Raw genomic sequence first — 13,640 nt, 5'->3', positions numbered from 1 at the left:
CAACATCCTGGTAAACCTCCTCTGCACCCTTTCCGATGCCTCCACATCCTTCTTATAATGCGGTGACCAGAACTGTATGCTATACTCCAAGTGTGGCTGCACCAGAGTTTTGTACAGTTGCAACATGATCTCATGGCTCTAAAATTCAAACCCTCTACCAATAAGAGCTAACACACCGTACATCTTCTTAATGACCTTATCAACCTGGGTGCCAACTTTCAGGGATCTATGCACATGTACACCGAGATCTCTCTGCTCGTCGACACTACCAAGAGTCCTTCCATTAGCCCTATATTCTGTAATCCTGTTACTCCTTCCAAAGTGAATCACCTCACACTTTTCTGCATTAAACCCCATTTGCCACCTCTCAGCCCAGCTCTGCAGCTTATCTATGTCCCTCTGCAAACGGTAACGTTCATCCTCACTGTCTACAACTCCTCCGACTTTGGTGTCATCTGCAAATTTACTAACCCATCCTTCTACACCCTCATCTAGGTCATTTATAAAAATGAAACAGCAGTGGCCCCAAAACAGGTCCCTGCAGTACACCACTCGTAACTGAACTCCAGATTGAACATTTCCCATCAACCACCATCCTCTGTCTTCTATCAGCTAGCCAATTCCTGATCCAAACTGCTAAATCACCCTCAATCCCATGCATCTGCATTTTCTACAGTAGCCTACCATGGGGAACCTTATCTAACGCTTTGCTAAAATCCATACACACCACGTCAACTGCCTTGCCCTTATCCACCTCTTTGGTCACCTTTTCAAAAAACTCGATAAGGTTTGTGAGGCACGACCTACCCTTCACAAAACCATGTTGACTATCCCTAATCAATTTATTTCTCTCTAGACGATTATAAATCCTACCCCTTATAATTCTTTCCAAAACTTTGCCCACCACACAAGTAAGGCTCACCGGTCTATGATTCCCAGGATGGTCTCTATTCTCCTTCTTGAACAAGAGGGCAACATTTGCTATCCTCCAGTCTTCCAGAACTATACCTGTAGCCAATGACGACACGAAGATCAAAGCCAAAAGCTCTGCAATCTCCTCCCTAGCCTCTCAGAGAATCCTAGGATAAATCCCATCTGGCCCAGGGGACTTATCTACTTTCATACTCTCAAGAATTGCTAACACCTCCTCCTTATGTACCTCAATCCCATCTAGTCTAAAAGCCTGTATCGCAGTATTCTCCTCGACTACACTGACTTTTTCCTGCATGAATACTGACGAAAAATATTCAGTGCCTCTCCTATCTCTTCAGGCTCCACGCACAACTTCCCACCGCTGTCTCTGACTGGCCCTAATCTTGCCCTAACCAATCTTTTATTCCTGACATACCTATAGAAAGTTTTAGGGTTCTCCTTGATCCTACCTGCCAAAGTCTTCTCATGTCCTCTTCCAGCTCTTAACTCTCTCTTTAGCTCCTTCCTGGCTAATTTATAACTCTCTAGTGCCCTAACTGAGCCTTCACGTCTCATCTTTACATAAGTCTCCTTCTTCCTCTTCACCAGAGATTCAACTTCCTTGGTACACCATGGTTCCCTCGCTCGACCACTTCCTCCCTGCCTGACAGGTACATATTTATCAAGGACTCGCAGTAGCTGCTCCTTGAATAAGCTCCACATTTCAGATGTTCCCAGCCCGTGCAGTTTCCTACTCCAACCTATGTATCCTAAATATCACCTAATAGCCTTATAATTACCTTTTCCCCAGCTATAACTTCTGCCCTTCGGTATACGCCTATCCCTTTCCATCACTAAGGTAAACGTAATCGAATTGTGGTCACTATCACCAAAGTGCTCACCTACCTCCCAGTCTCTGGTTCATTACCCAGTACCAAATCCAATGTGACCGCACCTCTTGCTGGACTATCTACATACTGTGTCAAGAAACCTTCCTGCACACATGGGACAAAAACTGACCCCCCTAACGTGCTTGAACTATAGCTTTTCCAATCAATATTTGTAAAGTTAAAGTCCCCCATAACAACTACCCTGTTACTTTTGCACCTATCCAGGATCATCTTTGCAATCCTTTCCTCTACATCTCTGGAACTTTTTGGAGGCCTATAAAAAACTCCCAGCAGGGTGACTTCTCCTTTCCTGTTTCTAATCACAGCCCATTCTACCTCAAAAGACAGGTCCACATCAAACATCCTTTCTGCCACCGTAATAGTGTCCTTGACTAACAATGCCATGCCTCCCCCTCTTCTACCACCTTCTCCGTTCTGTCTGAAACATCTGAACCCCGGAACCTGCAACAACCATTCCTGTCCCTGTTCTATCCATGTCTCTGAAATGGCCACAACATCGAAGTCCCAGGCACCAATCCAGGCTGCAAGTTCATCCACCTTATTGCGTATGCTCCTTGCATTAAAGTATACGCACTTCAAACCACCCTCCTGCCAGCCAATACACTGCTGTGACCTAGAAACCTTATCCATGACCTCCCTATTCTCATCCTCCTGTACACTGGAGCTACAATTCAGGTTCCCATCCCCCCCGTCAATCAGTTTAAACCGCCCCCCCCCCCCCCCCCCGAATAGTATTGGCAAATTCCACCCCCCCCCACCCAAGATATTAGTACCCCTCTGGTTCAGGTGCAGATCATCCCTCTTGTAGAGGTCCCACCTACCCCAGAATGAGCTCCAATTGTCCAAGGATCTGAACCCTTCCCTCTTGCACCGTCCCTTTAGCCACGAGTTCAAATGTTCTCTCTCTATATTCTTCTCCATTCTATCCCGCAGCACAGGTAACAAACCAGAGATAACCACTCTGTTTGTTTTAGTCCTAAGCTTCTACCCTAACTCCCTGAATTTCTGTTTTATATCCCCATCCCTTTTTCTACCTATGTCATGGGTGCCTACATGAACCACAACTTGGGGCTGGTTCCCCTCCTCCTTAAGGATCTTGAACACTCGATCAGAGACATCACAGACCCTGCCACCTGGGAGGCAACATACCAACCGCGAGTCTCGCTCGTTCCCACAGACTCTCCTATCTGTCCCCTTAACTATGGAATCCCCAATCACTAATCCTGTTCTTTTCTTCCCCCTTCCCACCTGAGCATCAAGGACAGGCTCTACTCTCAAGACCTGTACTCCATGGCTTACCCCGGTTGAGTCTTCCTCCCCAACAGCATCCAGAACAGAGTACTTATTTTGGAGAGGAACAGTCTCGGGGGATCGCTGCTCTGACTGCTTCTTACCCCTTCTAGCAGTCATCCACGTATCACTTTTAGCAGTAACTATCTCCTTGTAGCTTTTACCAATAGCTGCCTCTGCTTCCCGAAAGATTCTTAGTTCCTCCAGTTCCAGCTCCAGGTCCCCAATACATAAGAACATAAGAAATAGGAGCAGGAGTAGGCCATCTAGCCCTTCGAGCCTGCCCCGCCATTCAATAAGATCATGGCTGATCTGTCGTGGCTCAGTTCCACATTCCCGCCCTCTCCCCATAACCCTTAATCCCCTCTCTTATCAAAAACCCATCAACCCGCGTCTTAAAAATATTTAGCGAGGCAGCCTCCACCACTTCAACAGGCAGAGAATTCCAGAGATTCACCACCCTTTGAGTGAAGAAGTTCCTCCTCAACTCCGTTCTAAACTGCCTCCCCCTTTATCTTGAGGCTGTGCCCTCTAGTCCTACCGTCCTTTCTGAGCAGGAAGAGCCTCTCAACCGCTATCCTATCCATCCCATTCATCATCTTATACATCTCAGTGAGATCTCCCCTCATTCTTCTAAACTCTAACGAGTACAAGCCTAGTTTATTCAGCTTCTCCTCATAGCTCAACCCCCTCAACTCCAGCACCAGCCTAGTAAACCTCCTCTGCACTCCCTCCAAGGCCAAAATATCCTTGCGTAAGTGCGGCGACCAAAACTGCACACAGTACTCCAGCTGCGGCCTCACCAATGCCCTATGCAGCCGCAGCAAGACCTCCCTACTTTTATATTCAATCCCCCTTGCTATGAAGGCCAGCATCCCATTAGCCTTCCTGACCACCTGCTGCACCTGCAGGCTGGGTTTTTGCGACTCATGCACAAGGACCCCGAGGTCCCTCTGCACCGTCGCCTGCTGCAGTTTTTCACCACGTAAGTAATAGTCCTTCCTACCATTATTCCTACCAAAGTGGACCACCTCGCACTTGCCAACATTAAATTCCATTGGCCAGTTCCTGGCCCATTCGCCCAGCCTATCTAGATCCTTCTGCAGATTCTCCACACCCTCCGTGCAATTTGCCGTTCCACCAATCTTGGCGTCATCAGCAAATTTCGACACCATACACTCGGTTCCCTCCTCCAGATCATCTATATACATGGTAAATAGCTGAGGCCCCTGCACCGACCCCTGGGGCACTCCACTAGTTACCAACCGCCAATCCGAATAGCACCCATTAACCCCCACTCTCTGCCTCCTATTTGACAGCCGATCCTCTATCCACGCTAACACCCTACCCCCAACTCCATGCCCCCTTACCTTCTGCAATAACCTGTGAGGTACCTTGTCAAACGCCTTCTGAAAATCAAGAAAGACCACATCTACCGGCTCTCCTCTATCCACCGCCCTAGACACATCCTCATAGAACTCCAATAGATTTGTCAGACACAACTTCCCCTTAACAAAACCGTGCTGCGTCTGCTCTATCAAGCAATTCCCCTCAAGATGCCTCGCTATTTCCTCCTTGATGACGGATTCTAACATTTTACCTACAACAGACGTTAAACTAACCGGCCTATAATTCCCTGCCTTTTGCCTGCCATCCTTCTTAAACAACGGCGTAACATTAGCCGTTTTCCAATCTTCCGGCACTTCCCCAGAATCCAGCGACGTTTGGAAAATAACCACCAAGGCATCCACTATCACCTCCGCCATTTCTTTCAGAACCCTCAGATGCATTCCATCCGGTCCTGGAGACTTGTCCACAATCAGTCCCTCCAGTCTGTCAAGCACCGCCTCTCTAGTAACAATAATGTCCATTGAGACCCTCCAGTCCAACCACCTTTCCATCGCTAACACCCGGCAAATTATTCACGTCGTCCTCCATGAAGACCGAAACAAAAAAGTTATTCAAGACCTCAGCCATTTCCCCATCCCCTACCACTAAGTCCCCCCTCTCATCCTCTAAGGGTCCAACGTTCACCCTAGCCAGCCTCTTCCTTTTTATATATTTATAAAAACTCTTGCTATCCTTTTTTATATTAAGCGCTAGCCCAGCTTCATAGTTTCTCCTACCCTTCTTTATCAACTTCTTTGTCAATCTTTGTTGACATTTAAACCTCTCCCAATCCTCTTCTCGCCCACTACTCTTAGCTATTCTAAACGCCTCCGCTTTTAATTTAACACTTTCCTTCACCTCCTTCGTTATCCACGGCTTATTACCTCTCCTCCTACGGTCCTTTTTAACCATCGGAATAAATTTCTGCTGAGCACCAAGTAAGATCTCCTTAAAGATCCTCCACTGCTCCTCAGCAGGCCTACCTTCCAACGCGCTCCCCCAGTCAACATTCGCCAATTCTTCTCTCATCCTACCGTACTCCCCTCTGTTCAAACAAAGGACTCGTGTCCAGGTACCCACTTTCTCCTCCTCCACCTGCACCAGAAACTCCACCATACAATGATCACTCTCCCCAAGAGGATCCTTCACCACAAGGTCCCTAATTCTACCTGCCTCATTACATAACACCAGATCCAAGATAGCTCACTCCCTCATCGGCTCCAACACACACTGTTCAAGGAAACTATCCCGGCAGCATTCCAAGAACTCCTCCTCGAGCCCAGCGTGTCCAACGTGGGTCGACTAATCAATATGTAATTGAAATCCCCCATAATTATCACTGTTCCATTCCTGCACGCCGCACTTATTTGCGCGTTAACAGCCCGCCCCACCTCCAGATCATTATTCGGGGGCCTATAGACGACACCCACCAGCGTCTTCCTCCCTTTGCTGTTCCTAATCTCCACCCACAATGATTCCACTTTCTGCTCTTTGGTTCCTATATCATCCCTTGCTACCACCCTGATGCTATCCTTAATCAGCAGAGCTACGCCCCCCTCTTTTTCCTCCCACCTATCCTTCCTAAACACTTGATACCCCTGGACATTCAGCTCCCAGTCCCTGTCACCTTGCAGCCACGTCTCTGTAATGGCCACCAGATCATATCCATTTGTGCTGATCTGTGCCACCAGCTCATCCACTTTATTCCGAATGCTTCGTGCATTCAGATAAAGTGCCTTCATCCCAGCCTTCACCTGGACCCTATTTGCCAGAACGCCACCAACCATACTCCCTTTATTATTGGGACATCCTCGGCCTCTTCCCTTACCTGTACCCTCTCCTTAACTTTAGACCCCGTAATGTCACCTACCCTCGCACCCCCCCCCCCCCACCCCCCCAAATTAGTTTAAAGCCCTGTCCACAGTCCTATTTACACAATTCGCCAGGACTCCGGTCCTCAAGGAGCTGGAAATGGATGCACTTCCTGCAGGTGTAATCAGCCGGGACACTACCAGTGTCCCTCACCTCAAACATCCCACAGGAGGAACATCGCACTGCCTGCAGCCATCCCTATTATGTCCCTTAACAAGAAACAACAAAAAACACTTATGTTTTCACTCCGAGTCATTCTCCTTTTTTTTGGATTACAGGAGGGGGAGGGTGGGATACTCTACACGTGTAGAATATCGGGATTCCTCACCATTCCAATTTATGGGAGTCCAGAGCGGAAAAAAAACTATTACCCAGGCCTCCTTATGACTACTTCCTGTATCCAGTTTAAAATTTTTAAAAATCTAAAGAGCAGGTTAAGTGGGATTCATTGTATAACCTAATCAAACAGCTAGCAGAGGCTTCATGGGCCAAAGTGCTTCCTTCTGTGCTGTCTCATTCTATGACTTGAAACTAGTCCGAACTCATTTCAATTAGAGGCCTCAAAATCAGAGTAACAACCTTCTTCCGATTTGAGTGGACTACATTTGAAGCCAACTACATCTTCAGAATGAAGGAACAGTATACATACGTACAAAAATGGCCAGCTGTTTCATCAAGGCTGTTATGAAGCATCATTACTGGACAGTTCCTTCCCTCACCTCACAGCTGTCATGGAATTCAGGAGAGGCAAAATACCCAGAGCTAACAAGGAAAATTATAGTCTGGACATGCTCTCTCCAAGCCCTTGAAGTGAACAAAAACTGTTCAGGAAGTCACATAGAACATTTGTTATCTGTCAATTTGCTTGCTTCCTATGTGATGTGGTCTCTACTGCTGGGAAAAAAAACGTGGTGAGTTAGCACCCACTCATTCCAGAGGCAGGCCACTGTCAGTGAAAGCTTTCATATTTTTCTTCTCCACCTCCCCATCCCATGGGTTTTCATGATCTTGCTCCCTAATTTCTTCACTGTGCACTTCCGCTGCCAAGGGTTAATCACACTAAGAACTCTCACAACACCAGATTAATCAGACAGCTGACTCTCTCAACATATATAACGCATAAGACAACAAAAGCCTGAGAACTCTGCTCATCGCCAGCCATTCCACTTGTCTCACTTTCACACTGTATCTCCCTGTGCAGTATGCCGCAGATCAGACATGCGGCAGATATGAACCACCATCTTTTCACTCTTTGGCACTGCACATTGCTGCTGTACAAAGCACTACCAAGATATTTTGATAATGGTTCCTCACACTCACTGTGCAAATATATAGACAGAACAACAACTCACTCACTTGGATACCTTTATCAGTCAATTGAATTTAAATGTTTTATTAGCTCATAATATTAATTGGCTATTCTATCAATTCCTCTGTCTACATTAATTGCATCACAAATTTTACTTTAAACCATTTAAGTAGTATTGTAATACTTAAATGTATCACACTTTTTGGGAAGGAAATTGTTAGGCAAATATCTTCAATTTGTAGCATGGTTCCAAGCAATTTTAAGATATATCTCAGCTCTTCCATTGCCACTCCACTTCCATTCAGCCACTGAAGCAGCAGCTTGTTAAAAAAGAATACAGAATACCCACAAGTTTCCGGTCCATGAAGACCAGCTTGAATGGCATGTTCCAAACCTGTCTCTACTGGGTAAAATTGAATAGAATAGAATATTGGCCTTCTATGCCTTCCTGGTCACAGATATTAATTCCAATTATCGTTGAAGTTCTCAGTATTGGCAGTGGCATGGGGTTTAAAGAAATTAATTTTCAAAATGGAACCAGAGTGTCTAAAAAAAAATTACATCAAAAGATTGCAAACTCCAAAAAGCAATTCAAATCACTGACAGAGAGATCAGTGGAAAACACGTTGCATACACTCAGTTTCAAAACAGAGTGATAGAGTGCAAATTACATATAATTTGAAGATGGTGAAGTGCTGATCCAGTGGATCAATTAGTTTTCACATTTTCTTCACTAATATGCAACCCTTTCTCACTCCCTTGGGTCAATGAAAAAGGACAGACTGAAATTGAATGAAATCACACAACAGGTCAATTACACCTGACTGGCTTTCAGAAGGTACATTGGCACTAACAAACAGGCAGAAATAATTCTCTACATTGATTTAGGAAAGATGATCCAAAGAGAGGAACATTCAATCCAATGAATAGTTGTTTGGTAGTACAGAATTTGAATATTATTAAAAAGAGACATTTTATCAAGTTTTTCATCATGCACTTAAGACAAACAGAAGAATATTAAATTTTAACCGCTCTCAATAGTTCATGCTGCAGGAGAAAATGGTGACTATTGGTTGACAAATTGACTCAGATTGACTGAGGCATTACCATGGAAAAAAAATAGACTCTCCAAGCTTCTGGGTATTTTAGAAGGCACAAGGCTTGAACACATTCCTTTTGTTTGCAGAGAATGGGTCCTTGCATAGGAATGTACGTCATTTCTAGTAGGCATATGTGAACCACATCATGGACCCAATTGATACTGCAGCCATTAGCGCACTCAGAATTGATTGGAAAGTGCTGCCCATTTGCAGAATCACATGGTATTTGAATTTCAGTGCCAGTGTGATGCCAAGTTTGTAGGCTGTACATCCCAACAATTGGCTTATCAAATCAAGCAGCATATTCCTTCAGTTTCTCATAATAGGCAGAATACAAACCAAATTCAACCAGCCTGCACTTGCAAAATTCAAAACGAAACATCTACTGTTGGATGTAATTTCATGATTTTGTAGCCCATTGTTCAGTTACCATTTTTCTTGCCAATCTCTGATTACAATTTATCCTGCCCAGATCCATTCTTATCCCATTAAAGTTGGCTTTCCCACAATTATTCTTACTCTGTATTGTTCTGTATCAAGGGATCTTTTCCATCTAGCCAAGATGGCAAAAAGGGCTGACAATGGTTTAAAGTTTTATCTAAAACATGGCATTTCAGTAGTCCAGCACTCCCTCAGTACTGTACTGAATTATCACCTTATATACTCAAATCTTTGCAATATTTGAAACGGTGAGGCTTATAATCCATGATTTTGTGACTCGAAGGTGAGAGTGCTCATTGATATTTTAGACATATCTAGGCTGGTTTTGTTGCTTTGCCTTATCTGTACAGCATTTTGACATTGAAATAAAAATAAACCTGGCAAAGTATCCTGGTATCAAAGAAATTCCAAAGCCAAATGCCTTTACCATAACAACAAGATGCAAGAGAAAAATAACTTGTATTACTTTCCTAGAATATTTGGTCATTTAGTACTAACCAAATAACAAATTAATATCCCCAATAGAACACACATTAACTAAAACTTGAGTGCACAATAATAATCTGCTGCTCATATATGTTGCATTATCTAATGAACACCAAAATTATCCAGCAACAAACTTAAAAAAAGGAAGACAGATACAATATTTGTTACTAATATTAGAAACTATCAACATATTTAATAAATACTTGTTCACAGTTAGCTTGCACAATATTGTGTTATTTTATTAGTAGTAGAATTCATTTTCTAATTTTTTGTTGTGCTTTTTTTTTGTAATTTGTGTTTTCTACGTTTTCTTCTTCTGCATTTTTCCGGTTCTGTTTGCTGACAATTTTGATACCTTTGTTGTTCTCGTCTACGTGTGCATTAGTGGGTACTCTCCTACTCTCTGATGATGTTTTGTGCTATTGAACTCCAAATCGTGGTCTCATTCCTATTCCTGGCTTTATCTCTTAACCCACGGCTTTCCTCATTCCAGCTCCTCTTACCTTTTTGCAGTTCCTTCACCATGTCAGTCTGTGTTTGTGTACCATCCATGTCTGGAACAGTGAATATTAGCTCAGTGGCCCAGGATAGCGAATGGACAATGAGCTGCTGAGAAGCTTATGTTTAGGGCAAGAAAGGCAGCAAGCCGAAGCAAAATGCAGAGCCACAGAGTGAGGTGGAGTAGTTGGTCAGCACATAGGCTGTAGGCAACCTACTGAAGAGGAGTATCTGAGAACAGAAATGGTTTGTATAGGACTGGGTCAGCACGTGCATGAGAAAAGCAATTTGCATTGGATAGCTGGGGTGAGTCTGCAATGGTAAAGTTTCCAATGGGCAAAATGCAGACACAGGACAAGCAGCAATAACAGAAATCACGTACAGAATATATGTGGATTAATGCGACAGACTGGAGGGGCTGATTGTGGACAAGTCCCCAGGACCGGATGGAATGCATCCGAGGGTCCTGAAAGAAATGGCGGAGGTGATAGTGGATGCCTTGGTGGTTATTTTCCAGACGTCGCTGGATTCCGGGGAAGTGCCGGAAGATTGGAAAACGGCTAATGTTACGCCGTTGTTTAAGAAGGGTGCAAGGCAAAAAGCGGGGAATTATAGGCCTGTTAGTTTAACATGTTGTAGGCAAAATGTTAGAATCCGTCATCAAGGAGGAAATAGCGAGGCATCTTGAGGGGAATTGCTTGATAGAGCAGACGCAGCACGGTTTCATTAAAGGGTAGTCGTGTCTGACAAATTTACTGGAGTTCTATGAGGATGTGTCTAGGGCGGTGGATAGAGGAGAGCCGGTGGATGTGGTCTTTCTTGATTTTCAGAAGGCGTTTGACAAGGTACCTCACAAGAGGTTATTGCAGAAGGTCAGGGGGCATGGAGTTGGGGGTAGGGTGTTAGCGTGGATAGAGGACTGGTTGTCAAATAGGAGGCAGAGAGTGGGGGTCAATGGGTGCTATTCGGATTGGCAGATGGTGACTAGTGGAGTGCCCCAGGGGTCGGTGCTGGGGCCTCAGCTATTTACCATTTATATAGATGATCTGGAGGAGGGAACCGAGTGTATGGTGTCGAAATTTGCTGATGACACCAAAATTGGTGGAAAGGCAAATTGTGCGGAGGGTGGGGAGAGTCTACAGAAGGATCTAGATAGGCTGGACGAATGGGCCAGGAAATGGCAAATGGAATTTAATGTTAGCAAGTGCGAGGTGGTCCACTTTGGTAGGAATAATGGTAGGAAGGATTATTACTTACGTGGAGAAAAACTGCAGCAGGCGACGGTGCAGAGGGACCTCGGGGTCCTTGTGCATGAGTCGCAAAAACCCAGCTTGCAGGTGCAGCAGGTGGTCAGGAAGGCGAATGGGATGCTGGCCTTCATCGCGAGGGGGATTGAATATAAAAGTAGGGAGGTCTTGCTGCGGCTGTGTAGGGCATTGGTGAGGCCGCAGCTGGAGTACTGTGTGCAGTTTTGGGCGCCGTACTTACGCAAGGATATTTTGGCCTTGGAGGGAGTGCAGAGGAGGTTTACTAGGCTGACACCGGAGTTGAGGGGGTTGAGCTATGAGGAGAGGCTGAATAGATTAGGCTTGTACTCGTTAGAGTTTAGAAGAATGAGGGGAGATCTCATTGAGACGTATAAGATGATGAATGGGATGGATAGGGTAGAGGTGGAGAGACTCTTCCTGCTCAGAAAGGATAGTAGGACTAGGGGGCACAGCCTCAAGATAAGGGGGGGGGGGGTGGTGGTTTAGAATGGAGTTGAGGAGCAACTTCTTCACTCAAAGGGTGGTGAATCTCTGGAATTCTCTGCCCGTTGAAGTGGTGAAGGCTACCTCGCTAAATATTTTTAAGACGCGGGTTGATGGGTTTTTGATAAGAGAGGGGATTAAGGGTTATGGGGAGAGGGCGGGAATGTGGAACTGAGCCACGACAGATCAGCCATGATCTTATTGAATGGCGGGGCAGGCTCGAAGGGCTAGTTGGCCTACTCCTGCTCCTATTTCTTATGTTCTTATGTTCTTAATGTTGAAGACTACACATTATAGTTCAGGTGTGACATGCAGCTAATTACTGCTATGATTAGAAAGGCTACACAAGATTGGATATAAAAATTAGTACTTAATTACCTTGGATCCATTCTTGTTTCTTCTTTTTGTCAGATGCACTGATTTCAAAAGTCTTATCAGAAGATTTAATCAGTAAAAGACATTTCTTTCCATCTTTGTCTGGTAGGGACTGTAATGGAAAACAAATATTTTTACAGTCTATTTAACTTTGGGCTTCACTCAGATTTGCAGATCAGGCCCCTAAACTAATACTAACAAGGATCACAATCATGGTATTCTCTGTATTTGCCCAAAAGAACATTCATTTTCTGACAGAGACCATCTTCTGCAAACATTTTTAAAATACCCTTGGGCTCAAATAATCAGAAACATAAACCCAGAAGTACTATTAATCTGATTGGTTTGAGCTAACTTTTGTGGCTTCAGAATCAGCACAAAGTAATTAGGCTCACTTAAGAACAACTGCTAGTCAGATGGGGGATAATCAAACTTCTGGAGAAGTATGAACAGACCTTATGCATGATGCCAATATTGTAGTGTTGGTGATTGGACAATGCGAAAGAGGAGGGATGAGAGAAATATTCACACAGTAGCATCTTTTATAACCTCAGGATCCAAACTGCTTTGCATCAACGTGTGACTGTTATGTTGTCAGCTCAGCAGATGAGATGACTGATTAGTTAATCTGTTTTTATGTTGTTGGTTGAGGGAGAAAAGTTGACTTGGTCACCTGGGAAATTCCCTGCATTTTTCAAATTGTGCCACAAGACCTTAAGTTAGCTACCTGAATGGCCAGATAGGGAACTGGGTTTAATGTCTCATACTAAAGACAATACTTATGACGATGAAGCACCTCACCTAGCAGTGCAGTGAAGGATCAGCCTACATCATGTGTTCAAATCTTGGAGTGTGGAACACCTCCTAATATGGATAGAATAAACCTCTACTAACATTAAAATGACTGATCATTACAGAAGATAATACAATTCCTATCGGGGATTCATTAGGACAACATAACCAGAAATTAAAACAAAGTGCTGGAAAAATTCAGCAGGTCTGACAGCATCTGTGGACAGAAAAACAGAGTTTATGTTTCGAGCCCAATAAGACTCTTCATCAGAACTCTTCATCAATTCCAATGAAAAATCATATTGAACTCAAAACATTAACTTTATTTCTTGCCCACTGGTGGTACCAGATTTGCTCAGTTTTTCCGCCACTTTTTGTTTAAATTTCCAATCTCTATCATCTGCAGTATTGTGTTTTTATAACCAGAAATTATTGAGTTTTTACTGATTCACTGATAAACCATTTAGAATAAAGTGCTATGCCATAATAGTGGCCTTTAAATCACATGCACAAA

General features: G+C 44.2%; 1 protein-coding gene across 1 annotated transcript in view; it reads right to left on the bottom strand.

Annotated features, from left to right (window-relative positions):
• swap70b (switching B cell complex subunit SWAP70b) overlaps nucleotides 1-13,640 on the bottom strand; it is a 145,262-nt gene that overhangs the window by 45,709 nt on the left and 85,913 nt on the right. Inside the window, exon 6 of the mRNA XM_080190225.1 lies at nucleotides 12,338-12,446. Coding sequence (XP_080046351.1) covers nucleotides 12,338-12,446 — 109 coding nt within the window. The remainder of the gene's footprint in view (nucleotides 1-12,337; nucleotides 12,447-13,640) is intronic.

Source organism: Carcharhinus amblyrhynchos, chromosome 6 (genome assembly GCF_965287045.1).
Source record: "Carcharhinus amblyrhynchos chromosome 6, sCarAmb.v2.hapA, whole genome shotgun sequence".
Taxonomy (NCBI): Eukaryota; Metazoa; Chordata; class Chondrichthyes; order Carcharhiniformes; family Carcharhinidae; genus Carcharhinus; species Carcharhinus amblyrhynchos.
This window is presented reverse-complemented; position numbering and strand designations above follow the sequence as displayed.